Source organism: Salvelinus fontinalis, chromosome 20 (genome assembly GCF_029448725.1).
Source record: "Salvelinus fontinalis isolate EN_2023a chromosome 20, ASM2944872v1, whole genome shotgun sequence".
NCBI lineage: Eukaryota > Metazoa > Chordata > Actinopteri > Salmoniformes > Salmonidae > Salvelinus > Salvelinus fontinalis.
This window is the reverse complement of record NC_074684.1, coordinates 3333490-3361419: the sequence shown is the minus strand read 5'-3', so window position 1 is coordinate 3361419 and position 27930 is coordinate 3333490. Positions and strand designations below refer to the sequence as shown.

The 27930-nt window shown below is 43.5% G+C and overlaps 1 protein-coding gene across 12 annotated transcripts in view; it reads left to right on the top strand.

Annotated features, from left to right (window-relative positions):
* LOC129817154 (syntaxin-binding protein 5-like) overlaps nucleotides 1-27930 on the top strand; it is a 177026-nt gene that overhangs the window by 83144 nt on the left and 65952 nt on the right. For all 12 annotated transcript variants that reach the window (XM_055872113.1, XM_055872110.1, XM_055872108.1 and 9 more), the window contains exon 5: nucleotides 598-732. In XM_055872113.1, coding sequence (XP_055728088.1) covers nucleotides 598-732 — 135 coding nt within the window. The remainder of the gene's footprint in view (nucleotides 1-597; nucleotides 733-27930) is intronic.

Sequence of the window (27930 nt, the reverse complement as noted above, 5' to 3'; positions counted from 1 at the left end):
GCCTTAAAAACAGACCCCAGATCAGAGGTAAAAAAAATTGAAATCTGAACCCTGTCATGAAAAGTGCTGTAGAAATTGTTCTGTACAACTCAGAGACAAAATTTCAACTTCTATAGAAACTAGAAGGTGTTTTCTATCCAATAATAACAATAATATGCATATTGTACGATCAAGAATTTAGCACGAGGCAGTTTAATTTGGAGACACAAATATGCTAATGCGGAACAGCACCCCCTATAGTTCCAAGAGGTTAAACAGATGGATAAATGGAGAGCAGGGAAGGAAGGGTAACATGTGTTCTGGTCCAGTCCTCTTCTCTCATATCAGTCCGGTAATTAGGTGCCCAATAGAGTTTTAAACACCTCCACCGTCACCTTGGTCTCAGCTCAGCATTTTTAGCTCACTGTAGAAAACAAGGAAGATTCTTAAACTGCACCGTTTCTTTGTTTTAAATGCAAATAGGATATCATCAGCAAAACTTTCTATTTTTTTCTCTCTCTTTGTCTAATGCTACTACTTGTACTGCCTCTCTGTGTCTCTATTTCTCTGTGTCTCTTAACTCCTACATCAACTTTCTCATTTCTCTCCGTCTTCCAGGATCACGTTCGTCCACCTGCCCTTCCAAAGTAAATGGCTGTACATCGGCACAGAGAAAGGAAACATCCACATCGTCAACGTGGAGTCCTTCACACTCTCAGGCTACGTCATCATGTGGAACAAAGCCATCGAACTGTGAGTGTCAACACCAGCCTCTTCTCCCCGTCACACTGTCACAACGGCTTGTGGTGGAATGGACCTAGCTATCAAAGAGCCTCTTAGTCACCTCTAGGCTTCATCCACACCTGGTGGCTTCAGTAACTGCAGGTGTGAAGGAGAAAGGATGTGAGTCACTATCTGACTCTTATTTAGTAGGCCTCTTCAGCATGGGGTTGAAGTATTTGTAAGATACTGTGCTATTTCACTGGTTATTTGTCAAATCAAATCAAATGTATTTATAAAGCCCTTCTTACATCAGCTGATATCTCAAAGTGCTGTACAGAAACCCAGCCTAAAATCCCAAACAGCAAACAATGCAGGTGTAGAAGCACGGTGGCTAGGAAAAACTCCCCAGAAATGCCAGAACCTAGGAAGAAACCTAGAGAGGAACCAGGCTATGAGGGGTGACCAGTCCTCTTCTGGCTTTGCCGGGTGGAGATTATAACAGAACATGGCCAAGATGTTGAAATGTTCGTAGATGACCAGCAGGGTCAAATATTTGTGTTGCTGTTGACATCCTCCATTTTGTTTCTGCTCTAGAGCTCTTGCATAATTCAATCTTGAGTTTTGTAGCATTTTCCCAATCCTGTCTCTTCCTGTCTCGTAGTGAGGGGCGGAACAGATGTCTGTTACGATCAGTGTTGGGCATGTACAGATGTCCTGTCTCGACAGTGCTGAGAGGAAAGGGAGGAGGAGAGGGGGAAAGGAGATGAGAGGGAGAGAAAAAGCCAGAAGGGGAAGAGAGGACAGGGAAGAGAGGAGAGGAGTGGAATTGATAGAGGAGGGGTGGGGGGTTAGGAGAGAAGGAGAGGTGAGGGGATAGACGAGAGGAAGGAAAGAGTGGGTAGAGAAAGGGAAGGTTGTTCGGGGTAGAGGAAGAAGAGAGGTGGAGGAGAGGAACGGGTGACAGTATGGGTCTCTGAGGAGTAGTGCCTGACAGTCCTGGAGCTGCCATGGTATTCCCTGACTAAAGGGACACGTCAACACACTTGTATATATGCTCTACTGAACACAGTGTGTCCTCCTCTCCCCTCTTTATCCTTTCCCCTGCTTCTCTCACTTTCACTCTCTGTTTCCAAAAACTGAACTCAACATCTCAAACACCTTAACCCATACACGCTTAACCCATACACGCACAAACATGTGTTTGTGTGGGCGTGTGTGTGTCTCTGTGTGACTCTGTGTGAAGGGCCTTCAGAAAGTTATCACACCCCTTGACTTTTTCCACATTTTGTTGTGTTACAAGGTGGGATTAAAATGTATTTCTTTGTACTTTTGGTCAACAATCTACACAAAATACTTTGTAATGTCAAAGTGGAAGGAAAAAAATATATAAAAAATGAAACATTAATGTCATTACATTTTAGAATCACGATTACAGCTGTGAGTCTTTCTGGGTAAGTCTGTAAGAGCTTTGCACAACTGGATTGTACAATATTTGAGCATTATTCTTTTTTAAATTCTTCAAGCTCTGTCAAGTTGGTTGTTGATCATTGCTAGACAGGCATTTTCAAGTCTTGCCATAGATCTTTAAGCCAATTTAAGTTTTAAACTGTAACTAGGCCACTGAGGATCATTCAATGTTGTCTTGGTAAGCAACTCCAGTGTATATTTAGCCTTGTGTCTTTGGTTATTGTCCTGCTGAAAGGTGAATTTGTCTCCTAGTGTCTGTTGGAAAGTAGACTGATATGGCAACGCCTGATATGGAAACTGCACGGCATCTGACCGTAAGGCGCTGCAGGGGGTAGTGTGAACGGCCCGGTACATCATTGGGGCCAAGCTTTCTGACATCCAGGTACTCTGACACTAGGCGGTGTCAGAGGAAGGCCCAAAAAATTGTCAAAGACTCCAGTCACCCAAGTCATAGATCGTTCTCTCTGCTACCGCACGGCAAGCGGAACCGAAGCTCCAAGTCTAGGACCAAAAGGCTCCTTAACAGCTTCTACCCCCAAGCCATAAGACTATAACAATTAATCAAATGGCCACCCGGATTATTTACATTGACCCCCCACCCACCCTGCCTACACTGCTGCTACACGCTGTTTATTATCTATACATAGTCACTTTACAAATGACCTCGACTAACCTGTAAACCCACACGTTGACATTGGTACCGGTACCCACTGTATATAGCATTGTTATTGTTATGTAATTTTCTTGTGTTACTTTTTGATTTTATTTAATGTTTTTATTTTTATTTGACCTCAGTTTATTTAGTTAATATTTTCTTATATCTATTTCTTGAACTGCATTGTTGGTTAAGGGTTTGTAAGTAAGCATTTGACGGTGAGGTCTCTACACCTGTTGTATTTGGCGCATGTGACAAATACAATTTGATTTGATCCAGGTTTTCCTCAAAGATTTTTTCTGTGCTAAGCTCTATTCCATTTATTTGTATCCTAATAAAACTCCCTAGTCCTTGCCAATGACAAGCATACCCATAACATGATGCAGCCACTACCATGCTTGAAAATATTGTTTTGACTGTCCACAAGAATCCAAATAGGTCAGATCAGGTTTGCAATGATTAACTTCAATCAGACACCTTCTCACCTTAGAGGGGGGGAAGGAAATATCTAGGGGGGGGGGGGGGGGTAACAACTCACATCCTGCTGTAAATCAATACTGCAACAATATTTCTAACATAGAATGTGGGAAATGGTCAAATTTGATTTTGTTGGTTATTTTGTGAAGTCATTAACAACGTCATAAAGGAAATACTGTAACTTGGAAAGTATACCCAATATATGAAGTTTCCATACAATGCGTTGTGCATGTAATATGAACAATGATTAAAGTGTTTTTGTTAAGAGAGGGATGTGATTTGAGAAGCTATAAGAGATTAAATGAATATATAACTTTGCACAGTGAGTAGTCACCGCTCTGAGTGAGGTCAGAGAGCATGTCAACCTGTTGGAACCTCCCCTTTTTGAACAAATTGTATAAATGATGGGTTAAGAAAAAACACATCAGACCAGAAAGATGTGACGCTGCAGCTGCACGTTTAAAGTGGTTTGAACTTTGAATCTCAACACGAGGTGGAGACGATACACTACCCTCCCAGATAATCACGGGTATGGCTGATTAGCTGTCCTAAGTATCTATGAAAGCTAATTTAAGTAGGACCATCCTGTTACTCTGTTCAAACCATCAATACGGCTGGCTAGCCTATCTTCAAAGAAGCCTCTTCAAGAGTGAATGGAAAGAAAGTCAACTCTGTAGTTCTGTTCAGGACTACACGACAAGTCACCGGATATCGGACAACTACAGAGAAGGACAACAGAAGAAGACTTGTCGGAACCATTTCGGACAATCAAAGTCTTACAAGCGTGCCTTCGAAAAGGCCCAACTGCCAAGGCAAGGCTACCCTATTCACCGAGAGAGATCCCCGTCGAACCCAGGCATTTCACGTAAATACATTCAGGATTTCTTACTCAAAGCGGGCGGCGGTTTGTGTGCAAAGTATGTGGTTACTGTAGGTGAGAGTAGTTTCTGAATGTACCAATTTTAAGTGTCTATGTCCCTCTCTCTCTCCCTCTCCATCTCTTCTTTAACAAGCAGCCATGTTGTTGTCATTCCGCTAGGGACCTGTTTTCAGCGTATTAAGTCTTCAGTCAATAACCGGTGCAAAGTGTGTATGTTTATCCTGTGTTCCCATTTAATTAGATAGTAAATAAATAATTAAACCAATTTGTGTAGTACTGAATCATAAGTATGGTTTGGGTTTTTGCAGATGGAGGTTACGACTGTTCAGAATGATTTGATACGAGGTTATGATTAATACGTTGACTGTTTATAGATGTGATAGGACCTTTTAGAGTTTAATTCAGCAGAGGGTAACTCTTTAAAGAACTGCTCTCGTGGTGCCCCGGATCCTAATGCGTTAATTGTTGCATGATTCATTAAACCGGGGAACAATTAAACATAGTTAATTACATAAATAAATGTCTTCAGATTCAAAGTCAAGTCACGACAATATGAAGAGTCATACTCAGTGGTGTGCTCAGTGATTTTGCTCCAAACATAAGACTTTGTATTCAGGATATAATGTAAAGTTAATTGAATTTCAATTGAATGCCTTATGGCAATCAGTATGCGTGTTTTGGAATATTTTTTATTCTGTGCAGACTTCCTTCTTTTGACTCTGTCATTTTGGTTAGTGTTGTGACGTAACTATAATGTTGTTGATTCATCCTCAGTTTTCTTCTTTCACAGCCGTTAAACTCTGTAACTGTTTTGAAGTCACTGTTTGCTTCATGGTGAAATCCCTGAGTGGTTTCCTTCCTTTTCGGCAACACGTTAGGAAGGACGCCTGTATCTTTGTAGTGACTAGGTGTATTGATACGCCATCAAAACTGTAATTAATAACTTCACCATGCTCAAAGGGATATTCAATGTCTGCTTTTTTATTTTTTTTAACCATCTACCAATAGGTGCCCTTCTTTGAGAGCTATTGGAAAACTTCCCTAGTCGTTGTGATTGAATCTGTGTTTGAAAATTCACTGCTCGACTGAGGGACTTTGCAGATAACTATGTGTGGGGTACAGAGATGAGGTAGTCATTCAAAAATTATGTTAAACACTATTATTGTACACAGAGTGAGTCCGTGCAACTTATTATGTGACTCGTTAATCAGACTACTTATTTAGGCGTGGCATAACAAAGGGTTTGAATACTTATTGACTTCTAAAAACATAATTACACTTTGACATTATGGGGTATTGTGTGTAGTAGTGGTGCGCAGGTCTAGGGGCTGTTACGGGGACCGTATTACCGCAACACCGGCACTAAAGAGTCATGACCGCAGTCAAATTTCACTTGACCGTTTAGTCACGGTAACTGGGCTTCTCCAAGCTCTGATGCTGCTGATGGTCATTAGTAGCCTTCCAAACTTGTTAACTGCCTGGTACTCAGCACTCTATTGTCCCTCTAATCACTCTGACATCAATGTATTCAGCCCAAGGGCACAACGGCCACTGTCCGCAAAAGACATGGATTTTTTTATATGGCATTACGGCCACACTAGGTGGATGCCGCTAGGAAATTCGGGCATTATCAAGTGCTTGTCAAATTGTGAATGAGAGACTGATGAAGTGTGTGCAGCCTGTGCACGAAACACAGCAGAGCTCATGCCTTTCATGTGACTTTTTTCAAATCTTCAATGGAGTTGCATCATGCAGTCTTAGAATGTAATAAAAATCAAAACATATAGCCCAACGTTTGTATCACATAAATAACTAAATTATTAAGCATACAGGAGGACCTGTTTCTTTGTTAACAGCTCAACACAGAATAGCTGCGTGCGCGCACACCCTCAGAAATCGTTTGAAATCATTCTTTCTATTTTATTCAACTATGTTCAATTGTTTTCTTCATACTATTGTAACGGCGGTCCTCCTCCTCTTCGACCGAAAAGGAGGAGTATTGAGGGAACCAAGGCGCAGCGAAGTTTGAACACATAATTTATTAAAGAAAACACGAACTTGACTAAACTAACAAAAACAACAAACGGTGTAGACAGACCTAGACAACGAACTTACATAAAACAAGAAGAACGCACGAATAGGAAACATAGGCTACACAAATGAACGAGGAACAAAACAAACCGAAAACAGTCCCGCGTGGTGTACAGACACAGACACGGAAGACAATCACCCACAACGAACACTGTGAAAATTCCTACCTAAATATGACTCTTAATTAGAGGAACGCCAAACACCTGCCTCTAATTAAGAGCCATACCAGGCAACCCAAAAACCAACATAGAAACAGAAAACATAGAATGCCCACCCAACCTCACGTCCTGACCAACTAACACACATAACAAACTAACAGAAATAGGTCAGGAACGTGACATAACCCCCCCCATAAGGTGCGAACTCCGGGCGCACCAGCACAAAGTCTAGGGGAGGGTCTGGGTGGGCATCTGACCACGGTGGTGGCTCAGGCTCCGGGCGAGGTCCCCACCCCACCATAATCAATCCTAGCCTCCATCTCCCCCTAAGAATGTCCACCCTCATTTTACCCCCACAAAATCCTCTTAGTAACATCAATGACAGGGACAGCACCGGGACAGAGAGATAGATCAAGACAGAGGGATAGCACAAGACAGAGGGATAGATCAGAATAAAGAGAAGGCTCAGGATAGAGAGGGAGATCAGGATAGAGGGGCAACTCCGGACTGAAAGGCAGCTCCGGACAGAGAGACAGCTCTGGACTGAGGGGCAGTTCTGGGTATATAGCCGTTTCTGGCTGAAGGGCAGCTCATGGCTGACTAACGAATCTGGACGCTCATGGCAGGCTGACGGCTCTCGACGCTCATGGCTGGCTGACGGCTCTGGACGCTCATGGCTCACTGACGGCTCTCGACGCTCATGGCTGGCTGACGGCTCTCGACGCTCATGGCTGGCTGACGGCTCTCGACGCTCATGGCAGGCTGACAGCTCTCGACGCTCATGGCAGGCTGACGGCTCTCGACGCTCATGGCAGGCTGACGGCTCTCGACGCTCATGGCAGGCTGACGGCTCTCGACGCTCATGGCAGGCTGACGGCTCTCGACGCTCATGGCTCGCTGGCGGCTCTCGACGCTCATGGCAGGCTGGCGGCTCTGGCTGCTCATGGCTCGCTGGCGGCTCTGGCAGATCCTGTCTGGTTGGCGGCTCTGGCAGATCCTGTCTGGTTGGCGGCTCTGGCAGATCCTGTCTGGTTGGCGGCTCTGGCAGATCCTGTCTGGTTGGTGGCTCTGGCAGATCCTGTCTGACGGACGGCTCTAGCGGCTCCTGTCTGACGGACGGCTCTAGCGGCTCCTGTCTGGCGGGCGGCTCTAGCGGCTCCTGTCTGGCGGACGGCTCTGTAGGCTCATGGCAGACGGGCGGCTTTGCAGGCTCATGGCAGACGGGCGGCTTTGCAGGCTCATTGCAGACGGATGGCTCAGACGGCGCTGGGGAGACGGATGGCTCAGATGGCGCTGGGGAGACGGATGGCTCAGATGGCGCTGGGGAGACGGATGGCTCAGATGGCGCTGGGGAGACGGATGGCTCAGATGGCGCTGGGGAGACGGATGGCTCTGGCCGGATAAGGCGCACTGTAGACCTGGTGCGTGGTGCCGGAACTGGAGGCACCGGGCTAAGGACACGCACCTTCATACTAGTGCGGGGAGCAGGGACAGGGCACACTGGACTCTCAAAGCCCACTCTATACCTGGAGCGTGGTACCGGCACTGGTGGCACCGGGCTGAGGGCAAGCACATCAGGATTAGTAGGGGGAGAAGAAACAGTGTGTACAGGGCTCTGGAGATGCACAGGAGGCTTAGTGCGTGGTGCCGGAACTGGAGGCACCGAACTGGATACACGCACTACAGGGAGAGTGCGTGGAGGAGGAACAGGGCTCAGGAGACGCACTGGTAGCCTAGTGCGTAGTGTAGGCACTGTAGGTACTAGGCTGGGGCGGGGAGGTGGCGCCGGAAATACCGGACCGTGGAGGCGTACTGGCTCTCTTGAGCATTGAGCCTGCCCAACCATACCTGGTTGAATGCTCCCGGTCGCCCTACCAGTACGGGGAGGTGGAATAACCCGCACCGGCCTATGTAGGCGAACCGGGGAAACCATGCGTAAGGCAGGTGCCATGTATGCCGGCCCGAGGAGACGCACTGGAGACCAGACGCGTTGAGCCGGCCTCATGACACCTGGCTCAATGCCCAATCTAGCCCTACCAGTGCGGGGAGGTGGAATAACCCGCACTGGGCTATGCACTCGTACAGGAGACACCGTGCGCTCTACTGCGTAACACGGCGCCTGCCCGTACTCCCGTACTCCCGCTCTCCACGGTAAGCCTGGGAAGTGGGCGCAGGTCTCCTACCTGCCCTTGGCCCACTACCTCTTAGCCCCCCCCCCAAGAAATTTTTGGGTGTTACTCACGGGCTTTTTGGGCTTCCGTGCAAGACGCGTCCCCTCATAACTCCGGTTCCTCTCTGTCTTTTCCTCCACTCTCCGAGCTGCCTCCAGCTGTTCCCATGGACGGTGATTCACTTTAGCCCATGGTCCTTCTCCGTTAAATATTTGCTCCCAACTCCACAAGTCCTGTATACTTTCCCGTTGCTCGAAATTCCGCTGCATGGCTCTGGATTGGTGGGTGATTCTGTAACTGCGGTCCTCCTCCTCTTCGACCAAAAAGGAGGAGTATTGAGTGAACCAAGGCGCAGCGAAGTTTGAACACATAATTTATTAAAGAAAACACGAACTTGACTAAACTAACAAAAACAACAAACGGTGTAGACAGACCTAGACGACGAACTTACATAAAACAAGAAGAACGCACGAATAGGAAACATAGGCTACACAAATGAACGAGGAACAAAACAAACCGAAAACAGTCCCTAGTGGTGTACAGACACAGACACGGAAGACAATCACCCACAACGAACACTGTGAAAACGCCTACCTAAATATGACTCTTAATTAGAGGAACGCCAAACACCTGCCTCTAATTAAGAGCAATACAAGGCAACCCAAAAACCAACATAGAAACAGAAAACATAGAATGCCCACCCAACCTCACGTCCTGACCAACTAACACACATAACAAACTAACAGAAATAGGTCAGGAACGTGACAACTATAAAATAATATCAAATAATGCCACGGAATTCTAAGCAGATCTTGCCTGCTAAATGAACTAATGTAGCCCACAGCCATTTGGCATATTATGGCAAATCCAGATCAGGGCCTAACATAAGGAAAACTCAGAATATGCTATTCTGCTCTTCTGAAATAGATGACATTTTCTTCATATTGTGTTTCTTTAGACCTGTCTAACATAAATAATGGATTTATTAGACTTTTTATAATGTACAGTAGATGTTCCGAAGGTCTGTATCAGTGGCTTGTAGGTGTGGAAGCCAGGAGATGCTAAAAGTGTTCATGTTCATGAATGGTCAATTACCTTGAGACCAGCAGTTATTTGCTTGACAATCACTAGCTGACAAAATGTAATCACCACCGCAGCCCTACGCGGGTAAGCTATTTGTTCACCCGCCAGCAATTGCTAATAACCATCCGCAACCGCCTGACTATATGTGATAAAGTGAAAATCTGAGGCCCGCACCCAGCCCTAACCCACTAATATAGAAAATGCGCTGCAGACTACAGTCCTAAATGGTGGAACGATTTTTTGACAGGGGCTGCAGTATTTTTTTGGACCTGATTTAGATATGTTTCTGCATATCATTTCTGACATTTTGGTTGGCTATTTGTTAGTCAACTTGTCTATAATTAGATACATGCAGCTTCTCTTCTGTCGTTGTATGTTACCCTACACGACTAAATAAACTCTTGCTCACCAGAATAATGTCATAAATCAATAGAATGCGGAGCAAAGACGTTAGGGGACCGGGGAGAAAATGCAATTACCCCAAAAAATGGAATGATTTTCTGTGCACCATTTCAAAATGACATCAGTTTGACCAGGAAAATAGAAAGCTGTGAAAACGACCCAACATGTTTCTGATAATATTTCAGTTCGTATTGGATGCATATTTTATGTGGTTGAAATACTAATCAGCTTTTATTATGCTGATAAAGACAGCACTTTTACAGACCAGTGGTGGTCCATGCCATATAAGATGAGGGAGGATGATAATTTTTTATTGCTGTCACAATCGCCGTTAGAACATTCGGACCAAAGCGCAGCGTGATATGGGTCCCACATATTTATTGAAGTGAAACGCACAAAAACAATAAAGAACAAACGAAACGTGACGTTCTGGAGTGCTCACAGGCAACAACACAAAAACAAGATCCCACAAAACACAGTGGGGAAATGGCCGCCTAAATATGATCCCCAATCCGAGACAACGATACAACGCTGCCTCTGATTGGGAACCATACCAGGCCAACATAGAAATAAACAACCTAGATTACCCACCCTAGTCACACCCCAACCTAACCAAAATAGAGAATATAAAGGCTCTCCATGGTCAGGGACTGACAATTACAGCATATTGAATTACTGTCATTGATATTCCATTCACCCAGCTCAATATAAAATAAATAGGTTTAGGCTACAACATGATACTAAAATGTTCCCTGTACCCATCACGTGTTTGCTATAACCTAGCCTACAGTATGAATGAAAGTTTACAAACAGTGACACAAATTCAGGTATGTTTATCCCCGTTTCGTTCTGTTTGCTTCCGTTTAAGAAACGTTTTTCAACAGAATCAGCAGAATGAATGCACACCTGATCACATGCAAACACAGTTCACTTACATAGCAGCCACATAAAAACAGCATGGTCACTTTGCTCGTTGTATATATAATTCCTTCTGGCAACTATCTACATGCTCTCCTCCTCTCACCTTTTCCCTTCGCTTGAAGACTTCAGTGCACAACATAGCAGCTGTCTGTGACCAGGCAAAAACACTTTACAAGCCAAACCTTCATATCATGACCGCTAACGTCATGGTCAACACAGCTACTAGACCTAACATGTTAGTAAACTCGCTACAATCATGCAATACAGTGTACAGTCAGAAAGCAGTTTAGCAGTTAACCGGCAGGCCCGGGGGCAATACATTTATTAAACCAAAAGCTTACCTTGACTTAGAAGAGTTCCAGTGTTGGATAGCCATCTATCTAACATAGCATCCCTCTCTGTTTGAGCATGTTGTTTGAGTAGGCTAAACTAGCTAGCTGCATTCACTAGGTAAGTGAAAGTGAAAGTAAAACAAAAAATGTCAACCAAATATAGTTAGCTCTCTCTCTCTTGCTTCCATATTTTGAAATAAATTAATTTGTTTAAAACTGTTCAACTATTATCTCTCTCTCTCTTTGAGTCAACTACTCACCACATTTGATGCACTGCAGTGCTAGCTAGCTGTAGCTTATGCTTTCAGTACTAGATTCATTCTCTGATTGTTTGAATGGGTGGACAACATGTCCTTTCATGCTGTAAGAGCTCTAATAAGTTGGAGCACGTTGTCATAATTACTGTGTAAGTCTATGGAAGAGGGTGAGAACCATGAGCCTCCTAGGTTTTGTTTTGAAGTCAATATACCCAGAGGAGGACAGTAGCTAGCTGTCCTCCGGCTACACCATGGTGCTACCCTACAGAGTGCATCTGAGGCTACTGTAGTCCTTCAATGCAAAACAATGTTTTTATCAATTATTTGGTGACATGTTAATATATTTAGTATAGTTTTATCTAAAAAGGATAACTTTTTTAATGTTTCACTATTTGTATTTGTATGAAATTCACTGAGGAGGATGGTCCTCCTCTTCCTCTTCTGAGGAGCCTCCACTGCTAAAGACAATATCTAACTGAGCATTCACATTCTCTCAAGATGCTGAAAGAAATAAATCATATTTCTCCACTCCTGTTCCAGAGTCCAAATTTTGCCTACATTTAGTGTATCACTTTAATGCAAAAATGCTTAATTCGGCAGGAGTTAATATTAAGGCTATGTGTGAGATGTTATAGACCCATCGTCAGTGTCCACATTTCAGTTTCCATTTAACTCCTCTGAACAGTAGGCTACAATTCCCTTGATGTGCCAAATCCAAATCAAATAAAGTCTAATTTATTTGTCACATATATGTAACAGTTTTGCTTCTGTCCCTGTCCTTGCCCCGACTTGGGTTCAAACCAGGGACCCTCTGCACACATCGACAACAGTCACCCTCGAAGCACCGTTACCCATCGCTCCACAAAAGCCGCGGCCCTTGTAGAGCAAGGGAAACAACTACTTCAAGGTCTCAGAGCGAGTGACGTCACCGATTGAAACACTATTAGCACGCACCGCGCTAACTAGCTAGCCATTTCACACCGGTTACACTCACCCCCCCCCCCCCCCCCCCCCCTTTTGACCTCCTCTTTTTCCGCAGCAACCAGTGATCCGGGTCAACAGCATCAATGTCACAGTGTTCCTTCCGTCCCTCTCCTTGCACCGAACCAGGGAACCTCTGCACACATCAACAACTGCCTCCCTCGAAGCATTGTTACCTATCACTCCACAAAAGCCGCGGCCCTTGCAGAGCAAGGGAAACAACTTCTTCAAGGTCTCAGAGTGAGTGACGTCACAGATTGAAACGCTATTAGCGTTCACCCAGCAAACTATCTAGCCATTTCACACCGGTTACACATACACATGTTTAGCAGATGTTATTGAGGGTGTAGCGAAATGCTTGTGTTTCTAGCCCCAACAGTGCAGTAATATCTAACAATTAACAACAATACACGCAATACTCACAACCTAAAGGTAAAATAATGGAATGAAGGAATATATAAATATTAGAATGAGCAATGTCAGAGTGGCATAGACTAAATTACAGTAGAATAGAATACAGTATATACACTGCTCAAAAAAATAAAGGGAACACTAAAATAACACATCCTAGATCTGAATGAATGAAATATTCTTATTAAATACTTTTTTCTTTACATAGATGAATGTGCTGACAACAAAATCACACAAAAATGATCAATGGAAATCAAATTTATCAACACATGGAGGTCTGGATTTGGAGTCACACTCAAAATTAAAGTGGAAAACCACGCTACAGGCTGATCCAACTTTGATGTAATGTCCTTTAAATAAGTCAAAAGGAGGCTCAGTAGTGTGTGTGGCCTCCACGTGCCTGTATGACCTCCCTACAACGCCTGGGCAGGTCATTTTGCAGGGCTCTGGCAGTGCTCCTCCTGCTCCTACTTGCACAAAGGTGGAGGTAGCGGTCCTGCTGCTGGGTTGTTAGCCTCCTACGGCCTCCTCCACGTCTCCTGATTTACTGGCCTGTGTCCTGGTAGCGCCTCCATGCTCTGGACACTACGCTGACAGACACAGCAAACCTTCTTGCCACAGCTCGCATTGATGTACCATCCTGGATGAGCTGCACTACCTGAGCCACTTGTGTGGGTTGTAGACTCCGTCTCATGCTACCACTAGAGTGAAAGCACCGCCAGCATTCAAAAGTGACCAAAACATCAGCCAGGAAGCATAGGAACTGAGAAGTGGTCTGTGGTCACCACCTGCAGAACCACTCTTTTATTGGGGGTGTCTTGCTAATTGCCTATAATTTCCACCTGTTGTCTATTCCATTTGCACAACAGCATGTGAAATTTATTGTCAATCAGTGTTGCTTCCTAAGTGGACAGTTTGATTTCATAGAAGTGTGATTGACTTGGAGTTACATTGTGTTGTTTAAGTGTTCCCTTAATTTTTTTGAGCAGTGTACTTATGAGATGAGTAAAGCAAAAATGTGTAAACATAAGTATAGTGACTAGTGTTCCATTATTAAAGTGACCAGTGATTTCATGTCTATTGGGCTGCAGCATCTAAGGTGCAGGGCTACGTAACCGGGTGGAAGCTGCCTTGTGATGGCTATTTAACAGTCTGATGGCCTTGAGATAGAAGCTGTTTTTCAGTCTCTCGGTGCACCTGTACTGACCTCACCTTCTGGATGATAGTGTACCAGGCGGTGATGCAGCCCGACAGCAGGCTCTCAATTGTGCATCTGTAAAAGTTTGTGAGGGTTTTAGGTGCCAAGCCAAATTTCTTCAGCCTCCTTGAAGAAGCACTGTTGCGCCTTCTTCACCACACTTTCTGTGTGGGTGGACCATTTCAGATCGTCACTGATGTGTATGCTGAGGAACTTGAAGCTTTCCACCTGCTCCACTGCAGTCCCATCGATGTGGATAGGGGCGTGCTCCCACTGCTGTTTCCTGAAGTCCACGATCAGCTCCTTTGTTGACATTGAGTGAGAGATTATTTTAAATGGGTCTAGGGTCTCAGGTAAGGTAAATGTATGATCCTTAATTAGCCTCTTCAAAGAACTTCATGATGACAGAAGTGAGTGCTATGGGGCGATAGTCATCTCTTTGGTAGCAAGCCGCGTCGGTGGCACTGTATTATCCTCAAAGTGGGCGAAGAAGGTGTTGAGCTTGTCCGGAAGCAAGACGTCGGTGTCCGCGACGAGGCTGGTTTTTCATTTGTAGTCCGTGATTGTCTGTAGATCCTGCCACATATGTCTTGTGTCTGAGCCATTGAATTGCGACTCCACTTTGTCTCTATACTGGAGTTTTGCCTCTTTGATTGCCTTACGGATGGAATAACTGCACTGTTTGTATTCGGCCATATTCCCAGGAACCTTGCCATGGTTAAACGTGATGGTTCGCGCTTTCAGTTTTGCGGGAATGCTGTCATCTATCCCTGGTTTTTGGTTAGGGTAGGTTTTAATAGTCAGAGTGGGTACAACACTTCCTGATAAACTCAGTCACCGTATCAGTATATTCGTCGATATTATTTTCGGAGGCTACCGGGAACATATCCCAGTTTGCGTGATCAAAACAATCTTGATGCGTGGATTCCGATTGGTCAGACCAGCGTTGAATAGCCCTTAGCACGGGTACTTCCTGTTTGAGTTTCTGCCTATAGGAAGGGAGGAGCAAAATGGAGTCGTTATCAGATTTGATGAAGGGAGGGCGGGGGAGGGCCTTGTAGGCATCCCGGAAGTTGGAGTAGCAGTGAATACTACAGTCAATGTGTTATGAGAACTTCGGTAGCGTTTTCCTCAACTTTGCTTTGTTAGAATCTCCAGCCACAATAAATGTGGCCTCTGGATATGTGGTTTCCAGTTTGAATAAAGTCTTGTGAAGTTCTTTGAGGGCCGTCTTGGTATCGGCTTGAGGGGGAATATACACGGCTGTGACTATAACCGAAGATAATTCTCTTGGGAGGTAATACGGTCGGCATTTGCTTGTGAGGTATTCTAGGTCGGGTGAACAAAAGTACTTGAGTTTCTGTATGTTATCACAATCACACCATAAGTGGTTGATCATGAAACATACACCCCCACCTTTCTTCTTCACGGAGAATTCTTTATTCCTGTCTGTGCGATATACTGAGAACCCAGCTGCCTGTATGGACAAAGACAGTATATCCTGAGAGAGCCATGTTTCCGTGAAACAGAGTATGTTACAATCTCTGATGTCTCCCGAAAGGAGATCCTCGCCCTGAGCTCGTCTACTTTATTATCCAGAGACTGATCATTAGCGAGTAATATACTCGGAAGCGGTGGATGGTGTGCGCGCCTCCTGAGTCGGAAGTCCTCTAGAAGTCCACTCCGAATACCTATTCTCCGCTGGCGTGTTTTGGATCAGCCTCTGGAATCAGCTCAATTGCCCTGGGGGTTACGAACAATTCGGGAAAGTCGCATTCCCGTTCGTAATGCTGGTGAGTTACCGCCGCTCTGATATACAAAAGTTATTTCCGGCTGTATGTAATAACACAAAAAATGTCCTGGGCTAATAATTTCATAAATAACACACAAAATAACAAAATGCTGCAAAGTTGTTTAGGAGTTAGAAGCAGAGCTGCCCTGTCTGTTGGCGCCATATTGGGACACGTGACATAGGCCTGTTTGAAGTCTGTGTTTTGTCACTGTCGAATTTGTATAGTGCCTCACAATCATCACACATAACATAGCCGGCACATCCTCATTTACCACTTCACCAAATGTTTTCCAAATATTACATTTCTGGCCCTCCCTTCTCTTTATTATCAACTCTCCATTTCGCATCTTTTCTCTGATTGAATTCAACTCCGACATTGTCCTTTTTGCCTCCGTGGATTTGATGTAATCTTTTTCTGCCTGTTCCCAAAGGCATTTGGCAATTGACGTGTCGGTCATCTCTTTATTCAACCTGCCTGCCACCCACCCAATATTTAATGACTCTAAACCCGTCCACCCTGCGGATTTAACCGCAGGTGTAATTTAATAAATTTTAACACAACAAAATGTGGAAAAAGTCAAAGGTGTGAATACTTTTTGAAGGCACTGTGCGTGTGTGCGTGTGGCCCATATTCAGTTCTGATGACAACAGAAAATCTGCACATAAAGGCTTTATGATAAGGGAATATCTGAGAGTGTTTCAGATGGCACTTTCTCTCTCCCTCCTCTCTCTCTCTCTTGTCTTATTCTGGGCTGCTGGTATGAACGTTAGATACCTTGACTGCCTTTATCTTCTCCTATTATGTTATTTTGATGCTGTCATCAGAGAGGGACAGTGGAGTGGGAGGTTGAGGGAACAATGAAGATGACACTTCATATTACACCCCCTCAGTATTGCACTGCATGGAGAGAAATACACAAGATCAGAGCACTGAACATTACAGAGTGGAACTGAACACTGTCAAGCAGATTACTAGGAAATACCGCAGCACTCAATACTACAGCAGAACACTCCAGTTCAGTTCTGTTCTAGTTTAGTACACCAAGTACTTATAGGTAACAGTAAGTTTGTGTTCAAGATTAGACTAGGCATAGTGAAGAACAGTACAACCAATTTATTAGACCAAAGAGTATGTGACATACAGTAGTGGGGATAGTGGGACATTACAAAGCCAGTCATCACCATCCCTGTAGTCATCACATAAACCAGTCATCATAGCCAGGCTCAGTTTCCCAGATCAGAATCAGGTGTGGGTGATGATAGTACAATTTCTCTGTTCGCTATCCTCCCTCTCTCACTATCTCTGTGTGGAGAGTATAGCAACAATGGCTAGCTAGGTTCTGTTCTGTGCTTCAATGTAAGGTTAACATCCAGGCCCCTACTATTTAAATACTGCTTTTAGTAACCATACCTCTGGCTCTGGGCCTAGCCTGGAACTACACTTTATGTGTGACTTACTCCCCTCCTCTTGTACTGTCATCAACAAGGGGGAGGAGGCCCGGTCATGTGTGAATGAGAACATGCAATGACAATGTGTGTGTTATGAGTCATAGTCAGGGATGTTGTCAGTGTGTACAAGGGGAAACTATAACAGGAGTAAGGGACAGCCTAAGGCCCACTATGACACACAGTTCATGTTAACACCAGAGGGTGTTCTCTCTCCCTCTTTTCTCTTCCCCCACTTTATTCCTGTCTTTTGCTAACTCTGTGTGTGTGTGTGTGTGTGTGTGTGTGTGTGTGTGTGTGTGTGTGTGTGTGTGTGTGTGTGTGTGTGTGTGTGTGTGCGTGTGTGCGTGTGTGTGTGTGCCTCACAGGAAGTTCGGGGCATCTTCATTGGTTAGAATGTGCTCGTGGGAATGGCTGGAGTGGAATGAGTGGGACGCTATCAAATACATGTTTTCCATGTGTTTGAAGCCATTCCATTGACTCCGTTCCAGCGATTATTATGAGCCGTCCTCCCCTCAGCAGCCTCCACTGGTGTGTGTGTGTGTGTATGAAAATGCATAATTCAGTCAAGACTTACCAATCACCCTGCATCCTGAGTGAGTATGTAAGTGTGAGAGAGCCCCATGCAGTCAGGGTTTTCCGATGTGGCCCAGACACAGGGGGATCTAATCAGCCAATCCTCCAGGGGACCTAGAAGATAGCAAAGCCGACCCACCGGTCCTCACACTCCACTCCACTCTTTCTTTCTATCCATTCCCCCTCTCTGAGCAAATCTCTCTCTGACTCCTCTTTTTTGTTAGCTCACTGTGATAACTGCACCTACAATATACCACTTCCCCGAATACACATACCGTTAATAAGTAGTCAAAACATATTGTGTTTGATGGTGGCATGTTGCTAGGGGTGTTAATGCCATGTTACCATAGGTCAGGGTGACTGTGTTTTCGCTGTTTCAGTGTTGGATGCTTGGATGCAAGGAAGTAACTCAGTGGCCTACATGACTGTATTTAGTAAACACTAACATTATTGCGAGTGCTTATACATGGCTATTTAGGTCTCAAGACACAGACATTGTCTTTTTTCTTTAAATTATTGTTTCATCTAGGATGCTACATTTTTGGTTGTAGTTGCAATTGGAAGTAGGCATAATTTAACAAAAAAACATTTATATTAGGTCATATATTTTTTTTCTTGTTAAAGATGCTGTTATGCCTCAGCCAACCACAGCCAGTTAAGTTATTTTATATGGCCTAGGCTCGGAAGAAATAGACTCCAATTTAAGCCCTCTTGTTGTATGTAACGTCAAATTAAAATGAAGATTATTGTTGAAGTGAATTACTCGACTGGTGTAGTTTTGCCTCGTCTGTTGCTGTGTGCCACTTGCATAAAAAGTGAGCTATATTTTCAGCACCAGGCGCTGTGCAACTCCTATTGATTGCCAGCCTGCTTTATTAGTTAAGTTAAAATGTAACTTGTGCATTATTTAGGTAGGGTAACTTCCTTCTTGGGACATTGCATTCTGGGCTTTTTGCATCTCAGGTCCTATTTTTTTTCATACATATCTATTTTCTTTTAATAAAAAAATATTTAGAATCATTTGGGGGGCTTTTGGGGGCCAGATAATATTGCTGGTGGGCCAGATTTGGCCCGCGGCCTGTCAGTTGGGGAACCCTGATCTATACAATAATTGATTTCGGCCCAATAGGCCTGGCATATTCCCATGTTCAAGGAGCGTTCCGATTTGATTGGGATATTTTGCCTAAAAACCTTTAGGCCTACCCATAGAAGAAAATAAAAAACAAGTTTGCATCTCTGCCCAGCCTGGCAAGAGTGGCCAAAAGGGTATTTAGCATCCCCAGTGGCTCTGCAAGTGAGGAGAGGATATTCTCCGCTGCTGGCCAGCTCTCCAGGGACCATCGCATGAGCCTGAAGCCACAGACTGGCCAAACTACTGTTTCTAAAAATGAATTCAAAGGCAGTAATAAGTCATTTTCCGTTGAATTTGTATTTCATTCTAAGTAAGTCACAGCCTATATGCGCAATGTATAGACTATAATGATGAATAGACTATACAATGAAATGTTGTTTAAATGCTGAGCGCTTTATTTCCCTACCAGCCTATTGTAACGCACTCACAAATGCTTCACAATGTATTTCTTTGTAGGCTATAGCCTTGACATAATGGAAATAATTTAGCCTAAATGATTCATTTTCTTTTTTCATTAATTCTTAGTCTCCTTGTCTGGCTCCTGACCTATTTACAGTGTTTACATGCTGTTTAATATGACACGTAGCCTATTTGAAATGATGAACACTTCTTACATTCACCATTTCATGTCTATTCAAATACTTCTCATAAAAATCACATGGTTTGGTTTCAATACTTCAAAACCAACTGGTAGGTCCAGGTGGTCACACAAATAAATGGGTGTTTGGTTAAATTGTGATTTTTAATGAGTGGAGCAAATTTGGAGCCTCAGTATTTCTTCCTGTGAAGACACACAGCGTTTTTAGGAGCGGTTGGAAAGGACATGAAGCAGGAGCAGTGGGCAAGCGCCACTCCACCAGCAATGAGCGGGAATTACAACCACTCAGATCAGCTCACATGCTCTGGTGTGTGTATTGTGTATGTGTGTGGTTATGCATGCATGCTGCTACTATCCGTTTGTGATACACACCACAGGTGGTTGACGGTCTTTGACAGTGTTTGTGCGCATGATATCCGCTATGGGACATTGGGTTTGATGGCCTAAATATGGTTTGTGTGCATTGCATATGTGTGTGTGTGTGTGTGTGAATGTGATGCATGCAATATGATATGGGCTAAAGTGAATGCCATCCATATAGAAGTCAGATTCCACAGCAGGCGCTATCCATTATGAGAGAAGTATGGGGTGTGGAATTCAGGCCTCTACATCTTGTCATTCCTTTTCACACTCTTGCACAGATACAGATGTAGAGCCTTACATTTACATTTTACATTTTAGTCAATTTGCAGACGCTCTTATCCAGAGTGACTTACAGTAGAGTGCATACATTTTATTACATTTTACATACTGAGGCAAGGATATCCCTACCGGCCAAACCCTCCCTAACCCGGACAACGCTATGCCAATTGTGCGTCGCCCCACGGACCTCCCGGTTGCGGCCGGCTGGGCGGCTGGGCCTGGGCGCGAACCCAGAGACTCTGGTGGCGCAGCTAGCACTGCGATGCAGTGCCCTAGACCACTGCGCCACCCGGGAGGCCGTAGGGGCTCCTCTCAATACTTTAGTGCCGACCAAGTAAAGGGAAAAAGGACTCTGAATTGTTGGAAAAAGTGAACTGAAAGTAAGCATTTAACTGTTAGCGTACACCTATTGTTCATGAAGCATGTGACAAGTACATTTGATTTGATTTGCCCTGGATGGCTGAGATAGTAAAGAGATCAACACAACTCACCTCTAAATCAATTCTGTACACTTGACTAGATCTAGTGAGGAAAGCTTCAGAATTCTTTGCTATCACAGTGACAACCTGAAGTGGGATCGTGTGTGTACTAAAAGGATTGAGGAACCTGCCCAGTAACCCCTCCCTCTTTAGACCTTACAGAATGGGTGAGACGCCCCTACTCCAGGGCAAGTAGTGTACATCAACTCAATGTAACTTATAAAACCTCTGTTTATATTTATTTTCAATTATCAAGTTTGACAGAATAAAGAAAATGATTAGTTGTATGCAGGGGTTTGTACCTACAGTATTTTCTGATCGTTTTGTTCTGAACAGAAGCATTATTTTTTTTTGTTCCATTCCACTGTTCCGACCAGCAAAGTAAAGTTCTGAACCGGTTCGAACCCCCAAGAGTACCAGTGTATATTGTACCTTTCTGTTTCTTTTTTAACCTGTGAAATCAACAGTTTTTTTACATTTAGCTCATTAAAATACTTCACCAATCAGTGCAGACAGAGCAGGCAAGCTAGTTGTTTACAGGCATGATGGACAGACAAGTGTAGCCTATGGCGTAAGATGCAACTCAAATTTTTGTGGGTGGGGCGAAGCGAGAGAGGGCTGAGGAGGAGGCGTTGAGAGCTGGGCATCTTTTTATGACATGCTTTATTTGAATGAAGTGCACAGAATTATACCTGGCAGGAGCGGCTTCAGTGAAGGAACTTTGAATGTCCTTTGAGCTAGCTAGCTAACAAGCTTAAGCTAGCAAGCTAACAAGCTTGTGTGTGCAGAGTAGCACCAGAATAAAAAACATTTGACCTTTTTGTAGTTAATAAATCCAACTAGGCCTACACTGTGGTATCCTTAACTAGCATTGAAAAAGTTTATCAATTCTTCTCTAAATAATCAAAAATCTATCTCTATCTTCTGAATCACTCTGGTAACATCAGTATAGTAGTTTAAGCTTCGGAGGGGGAAGGTAGCTTAAACATGCACACACACTGGCAAAGATTTTCAGCTTGCAGGCAGACTACTGGCATACATTTCTGAATGACACAGTGAGGGCTTTGCATAGGCGCTTAGTTGCGTTTTTTTTTGTGGGACTAGAAAAAAATGCCTGGAACAAAAAAAAGTTATTAACCGGTTCCGAAGCCTTTAACCTGTCTAGGATCAGCGTGGCGCTAGCGGCACACCCCCCCCCCCCCACTGAAAAACCAGTGCCGCGAAATTCAAAAAAAATATTTTTTTTAAATATTTAACTTTCACACATTAAAGTCCAATACAGCTAATGAAAGACACAGATCTTGTGAATCCAGTCAACATTTCCGATTTTTAAAATGTTTTACAGGGAAGACACAATATGTAAAGATGTACATCTATTACCTAAAAACACATTAGCATAATCCACCATCTTTTATTTGTCCACCAACACCAGTAGCCATCACCAATTCGGCTAAACTAAGATATTTATAGCCCCTAACCAACAAAAAAACTCATTAGATGACAGTCTGATAACATATTTATGGTATGGGATAGGTTTTGTTAGAAAAAAGTGCATATTTCAGGTAGATGGCATAGTTTACAATTGCACCCACCATCACAAATGGACTAGAATAATTACAATGAGCAACGTGTTTACCTAACTACTAATCATCAAACATTTCGTAAAAATACACAGCATACACGAATCGAAAGACACAGATCCTGTGAATACAGACAATATTTCAGATTTTCTAAGTGTCTTACAGCGAAAACACAATAAATCGTTATATTAGCTTAGCACATAGCAATTAGCAGCCCAGCATTGATTCTAGCCAAAGTGAGCGATAAAAGTCAACATCGCCAAAAGATATTAATTTTTTCACTAACCTTCTCAGAATTCTTCCGATGACACTCCTGTAACATCACATTACAACATGCATATACAGTTTGATCGAAAATGTTTATATTTAGCCACCAAAATCATGGTTAGACAATGTGAAATGTAACTCAGCTGGTCAGAATTTGTCCTTGCGCCACTTAGACAGTGATCTACTCTTATACATAAATACTCATAAACGTGACTAAAAAATATAGGGTGGACAGGGATTGATAGACAATTTAATTCTTAATACAATTGCGTTATTACATTTTTTAATTTATCCTTACTTTTCAATACAGTTTGCGCCAAGCGAAGCTACGTCAAAAAACATGGCGTCCTAAGCCACTAAAATGTTTCGACAGAAACACGATTTATCATAATAAAAATGTCCTACCTTGAGCTGTTCTTCCATCAGTATCTTGGGCAAAGGATCCTTTCTTGGGAGAAATCGTCTTTTGGTGGAAAGCTGTCCTCTTGCCATGTGGAAATGTCAACTGCGTTCGGGATGAACTGAAAAGCGTGCCCAACTTTTCACATCGTTGCAAAAATAAATGTCCCAAAATCGCACTAAACGGATATAAATTGCTATAAAACGCTTTAAATTAACTACTTCATGATGTTTGTAACTCCTATAACGAGTGAAAAGATGACCGGAGAAATATAACAGGCTAAACTAACGCTTGGAACAGGAGAGGGTCGGTGTCTTCCACGCGCGTTACGCAGCAAGAAAAGACTTGCTAGCTAAAGGTTTTTTTCATTTGTAGGGCCTGTGAACGAGCAATCGACCCCGTTGGAATCGTCATCACGTAAAGGCATCCAGGGGAAGACGTAAGAAGTGTCCGTATAGTCATAGCAACGACAGTGCCCTTTTAACTGACTTCAGAAAAGTGGCCAACATTTCTCAAATCTGACTCCATGTCAGGGAAATTGCTGTAGAATGGGCTCTGTTCCACTTAGAGACAAAATTTCAACTCCTATAGAAACTATAGACTGTTTTCTATCCAATAATAATAATAATATGCATATTGTACGATCAAGGATTTTGTGGGAAGCCGTTTAAAAAATTAGCCACATTAGCATAAATAGTCTAAACAGCGCCCCCATCCCCAACAGGTTAAAATAACGGTTCTGTTGTGTAACAGTATATGGATCACTTTCGTTCCCGGTTTCGTTTCTGTTCCTTGAAAAATGTAACTATTTTCCGGTTTTCAGTTCTATTCCGTGAACCGGTTCAAACCCCTTCTTGTAAGCATCAATGTTATTTTAGTTTATAAATATCCTCTGAATACCCAATGCACATTTCTCCCTATTATATTTTGCCCTAGAAGACTAATTAAACCCTTGCTCACCAGAATATTGCCATAAATTGATAGAAGGAATGCTTCAATCTAGTTGACATCGGTAAAGTTTCCTTTGTCATCTTCTTCTGTGCAGCAAAGATGTTTAAAAAAAAAATGCGAAAGATTTCCTGTTGAAACTTTCCAAATGACTTTAATTTCTAAGGTAATAGAAATGTGTGAAAGCAACCTAACATGTTTCTGATAAGATTTGGATGCCTATTTTATGTGGTTGAAATACTATCAGCTTTTATGATGCTAATAAAGACAGCACCTCCACTCCAGTTCCCAAGTGAACATTTTGCCTACATTTGGTGTATCATTTTACAGCAAGAAATGCTTAATTCTGCAGGAGATAATATTAAGGTTATGTGTGAGAGGTTATAGACCTACAGTAAGTTTCCAGGTTTCAGTTTCTATCTAACCCATCTGAACAGTGGGCTACAGTTCCCTTGACGTGCCAGAGGCCTATTTAAAATCCCCATCTTGTGACTGTCGAACGTGTACGGCGCCTCACAATCATCATACATAGGCTAATATAGCCTGCACTGCTATCGTCTTTCAGCACTTCACCAAATTTTTCCGAAACTACACTTCTGACACTCCCTTCTATTTATTTCCAACTCTCCATTTCGCAGCTTTTCTCTTATTGAATTCAACTTTGACATTGTCATTTTTGCCTCCGTGGATTTTACGTGAACTTTTCGTCCTGTTCCCAAAAGCATTTGGAGATTGGCGTGTAGGCTATTTGGCGCTTGTACAGTTAGACCTTGAGGCTTAGGTTCACGCAATAATGCCAGATAGCCTAAAATGATGAAAGGAAAAACCTAAAGTAGCCTATGGATATAAATTGCACAAGAACTGTACATTTATGGATTTTTTCATTCAACCCATTTAATGACCCTAAACTCATCCATTCCGTGGATATGACCGCGAGGTCTGCGGGTTATGAGTCAACCCACACATCACTACCGTGTGTGTGTGTGTGTGTGTGTGTGTGTGTGTGTGTGTGTGTGTGTGTGTGTGTGTGTGTGTGTGTGTGTGTGTGTGTGTGTGTTATATGTGTGTGTGTGTGTGTGTGCTTGCCTCTGTGTGGGTGCTACATGTTTTCGGGAGGCTGTCTGCACTCTGCCCATCCTGCCTCTGTTGCCATGGTGATCCCTTCTCCAAAACCTTGCCATTTCCTGTGTGTATGTTTGTGTGCACGCGTACATGTGCGCGTGTGTGTGTGTGTGTGTGTGTGTGTGTGTGTGTGTGTGCAGCAGAGAATGGGTTGTTTTTGAAATAACAGAGACAGTGGCGAGGGGTATCACATAAATACACAACTCCAGCTGCAGTAACGCTGAGGTAATAACGCTATCTGGTTAACACTGCTAAATATAGACCCTGGCAGCTGTGGGCTATGTCCTTATTCTCCTAGCCATAGCTTCCTTTCCTCTCTTCATCCTCTATGTTAGCCGTGATGGCAGTCTTAGGCCTGGGTGTAGAAGGGTTAGATTAATAGATGCTATTGTCAGCTAAATGTGTATTCACAAAGAGAAAGGGGGAGGCAGGGAGATGGAGACTGAGACGGAGATATGGAGAGAGAGAGAGACACACACACTGTGGGCAAGCAGGGAGCTACAAAGGAAGTAGCAGGACCATCTTCAGCTCCAGAGGGCTAGAGAGGCCAAGGTCAGTCAGCCCAATGGACAGCTCTACAGTCACCAACTGGGGCTGGGGATTTAACACCAATATTACCCAGTCCAGGTTCTGCAACCAATTGGCACCTGGAATTGGTCCCATTGTCCCTCATTACCCCACATGGGTATAAGTAGAGGTGCAGTCACTCGTGCGCTTTGGCAGACAGGCAGAGGTTACATCTAGACTTCAGAAGAACCGGAGTGAATATGATAAGCACCTCGATCCAACGACAAAGAAGATTGCAGGCAATGTTTGACTCACCTAAAGTCATAAGTTTACATACACTTAGATTGGAGTCATTATAACTTGTTTTTCTACCACTCCAAAAATGTATTGTTAACAAACTATAGTTTTGGCAAGTCGGTTAGGACATCTACTTTGTGTATGACGCAAGTAATTTTTCCAACAATTGTTTACAGACAGATTATTTCACTTATAATTCACTGTATCACAATTCCAGTGGGTCAGAAGTTTACATACACTAAGTTGACTGTGCCTTTAAACAGCTTGGAAAATACCAGAAAATTATGTCATGGCATTAGAAGCTTCTGTTAGGCATAATTTGAGTCAATTGGAGGTGTACCTGTGGATGTATTTCAAGGCCTACCTTCAAACTCAGTGCCTCTTTGCTTGACATCATGGGAAAATCAAAAGAAATCAGCCAAGACCTCAGAAAAAAATTCATCCTTGGGAGAAATTTCCAAACGCCTGAAGGTACCACGTTCATCTGTACAAACAATAGTACGCAAGTATAAACACCCTGGGACTACGCAGAGGTCATAGGTCATCAGGAAGGAGATGCAATCTGTCTCCTAGAGATGAACGTATTTTGGTGTGAAAAGTACAAATTAATCCCAGAACAACTGCAAAGGACCTTGTGAAGATGCTGGAGGAAACAGGTACAAAAGTATCTATATCCCACAGTAAAACGAGTCCTATATCGACATAACCTGAAAGGGCGCTCAGCAAGGAAGAAGCCACTGCTCCAAAACCACCATTAAAAAGCAAGACTACGGTTTGCAACTGGACATGGGGACAAAGATCGTACTTTTTGAAGAAATGTACTCTGGTCTGATGAAACAAAAATAGAACTGTTTGGCCATAATGACCAGCGTTATGTTTGGAGTAAAAAGGGGGAGGCTTGCAAGCCGAAGAACACCATCCCAACCGTGAAGCATGGGGGTGGCAGCGTCATGTTGTGGGGGTGCTTTGTTGCAGGAGGGACTGTTGCACTTCACAGAAAAGATGGCATCATGAGGCAGGAAAATTAGGTGGATATATTGAAGCAACATCTCAAGACATCAGTCAGGAAGTTAAGCTTGGTCGCAAATATTTCCAAAGTTGTGGCAAAATGGCTTAAGGACAACAAATTCAAGGTATTGGAGTGACCATCACAAAGCCCTGAGCTCAATCCTATAGAAAATTTGTGAGCAGAACTGAAAAAACGGTGCGAGCAAGGAGGCCTACAAACCTGACTCAGTTACACCAGCTCTGTCAGGAGGAATGGGCCAAAATTCATCCAACCTATTGTGGGAAGCTTGTGGAAGGCTACCCGAAACATGTGACCCAAGTTAAACAATTTAATGGCAATGCTACCAAATACTAATTGAGTGAATGTAAACTTCTGACCCACTGGGAATGTGATGAAAGAAGAAAAAGCTGAAATAAATCATTCTCTCTACTATCATTCTGACATTTCACATTCTTAAAATAAAGTGGTGATCCTTACTGACCTAAGACAGGGCATTTTTACTAGAATTAAATGTCAGGAATTGTGAAAAACTGAGTTTAAATGTATTGGGCTAAGGTGTATGTAAACTTCCGACTTCAACTGTATCTCTCTCTTAATTTTCTTTTCCCCCAAAGGAAGAGGACCCATTCCCGTGCAGCACGCCATCCGGCGCAAGTTGAGAGCAATAATTGAAACCTCGTACTCATCTCTCTCTCTATTTTTTGTTCATTAACACAGGCGGTCCGGAAAGCCGCCACGCCGGACGCAGAGTGACCCACCCGTTACCCGAGAGGCCTTTCCGTTGTATTTCCCCCCTCCCCATTCCCCACAACCTTTATTAAAGAACGCCTTTGGTTTGAGCACCGCAAAACGGTCTCCCGCTGTCTTATTTTATTGTGAGTTTCACCTCTGACTCCCCTAGGCTGCCACAACACACACTACAGTACACACTCAGAGGGGACTGACAGCC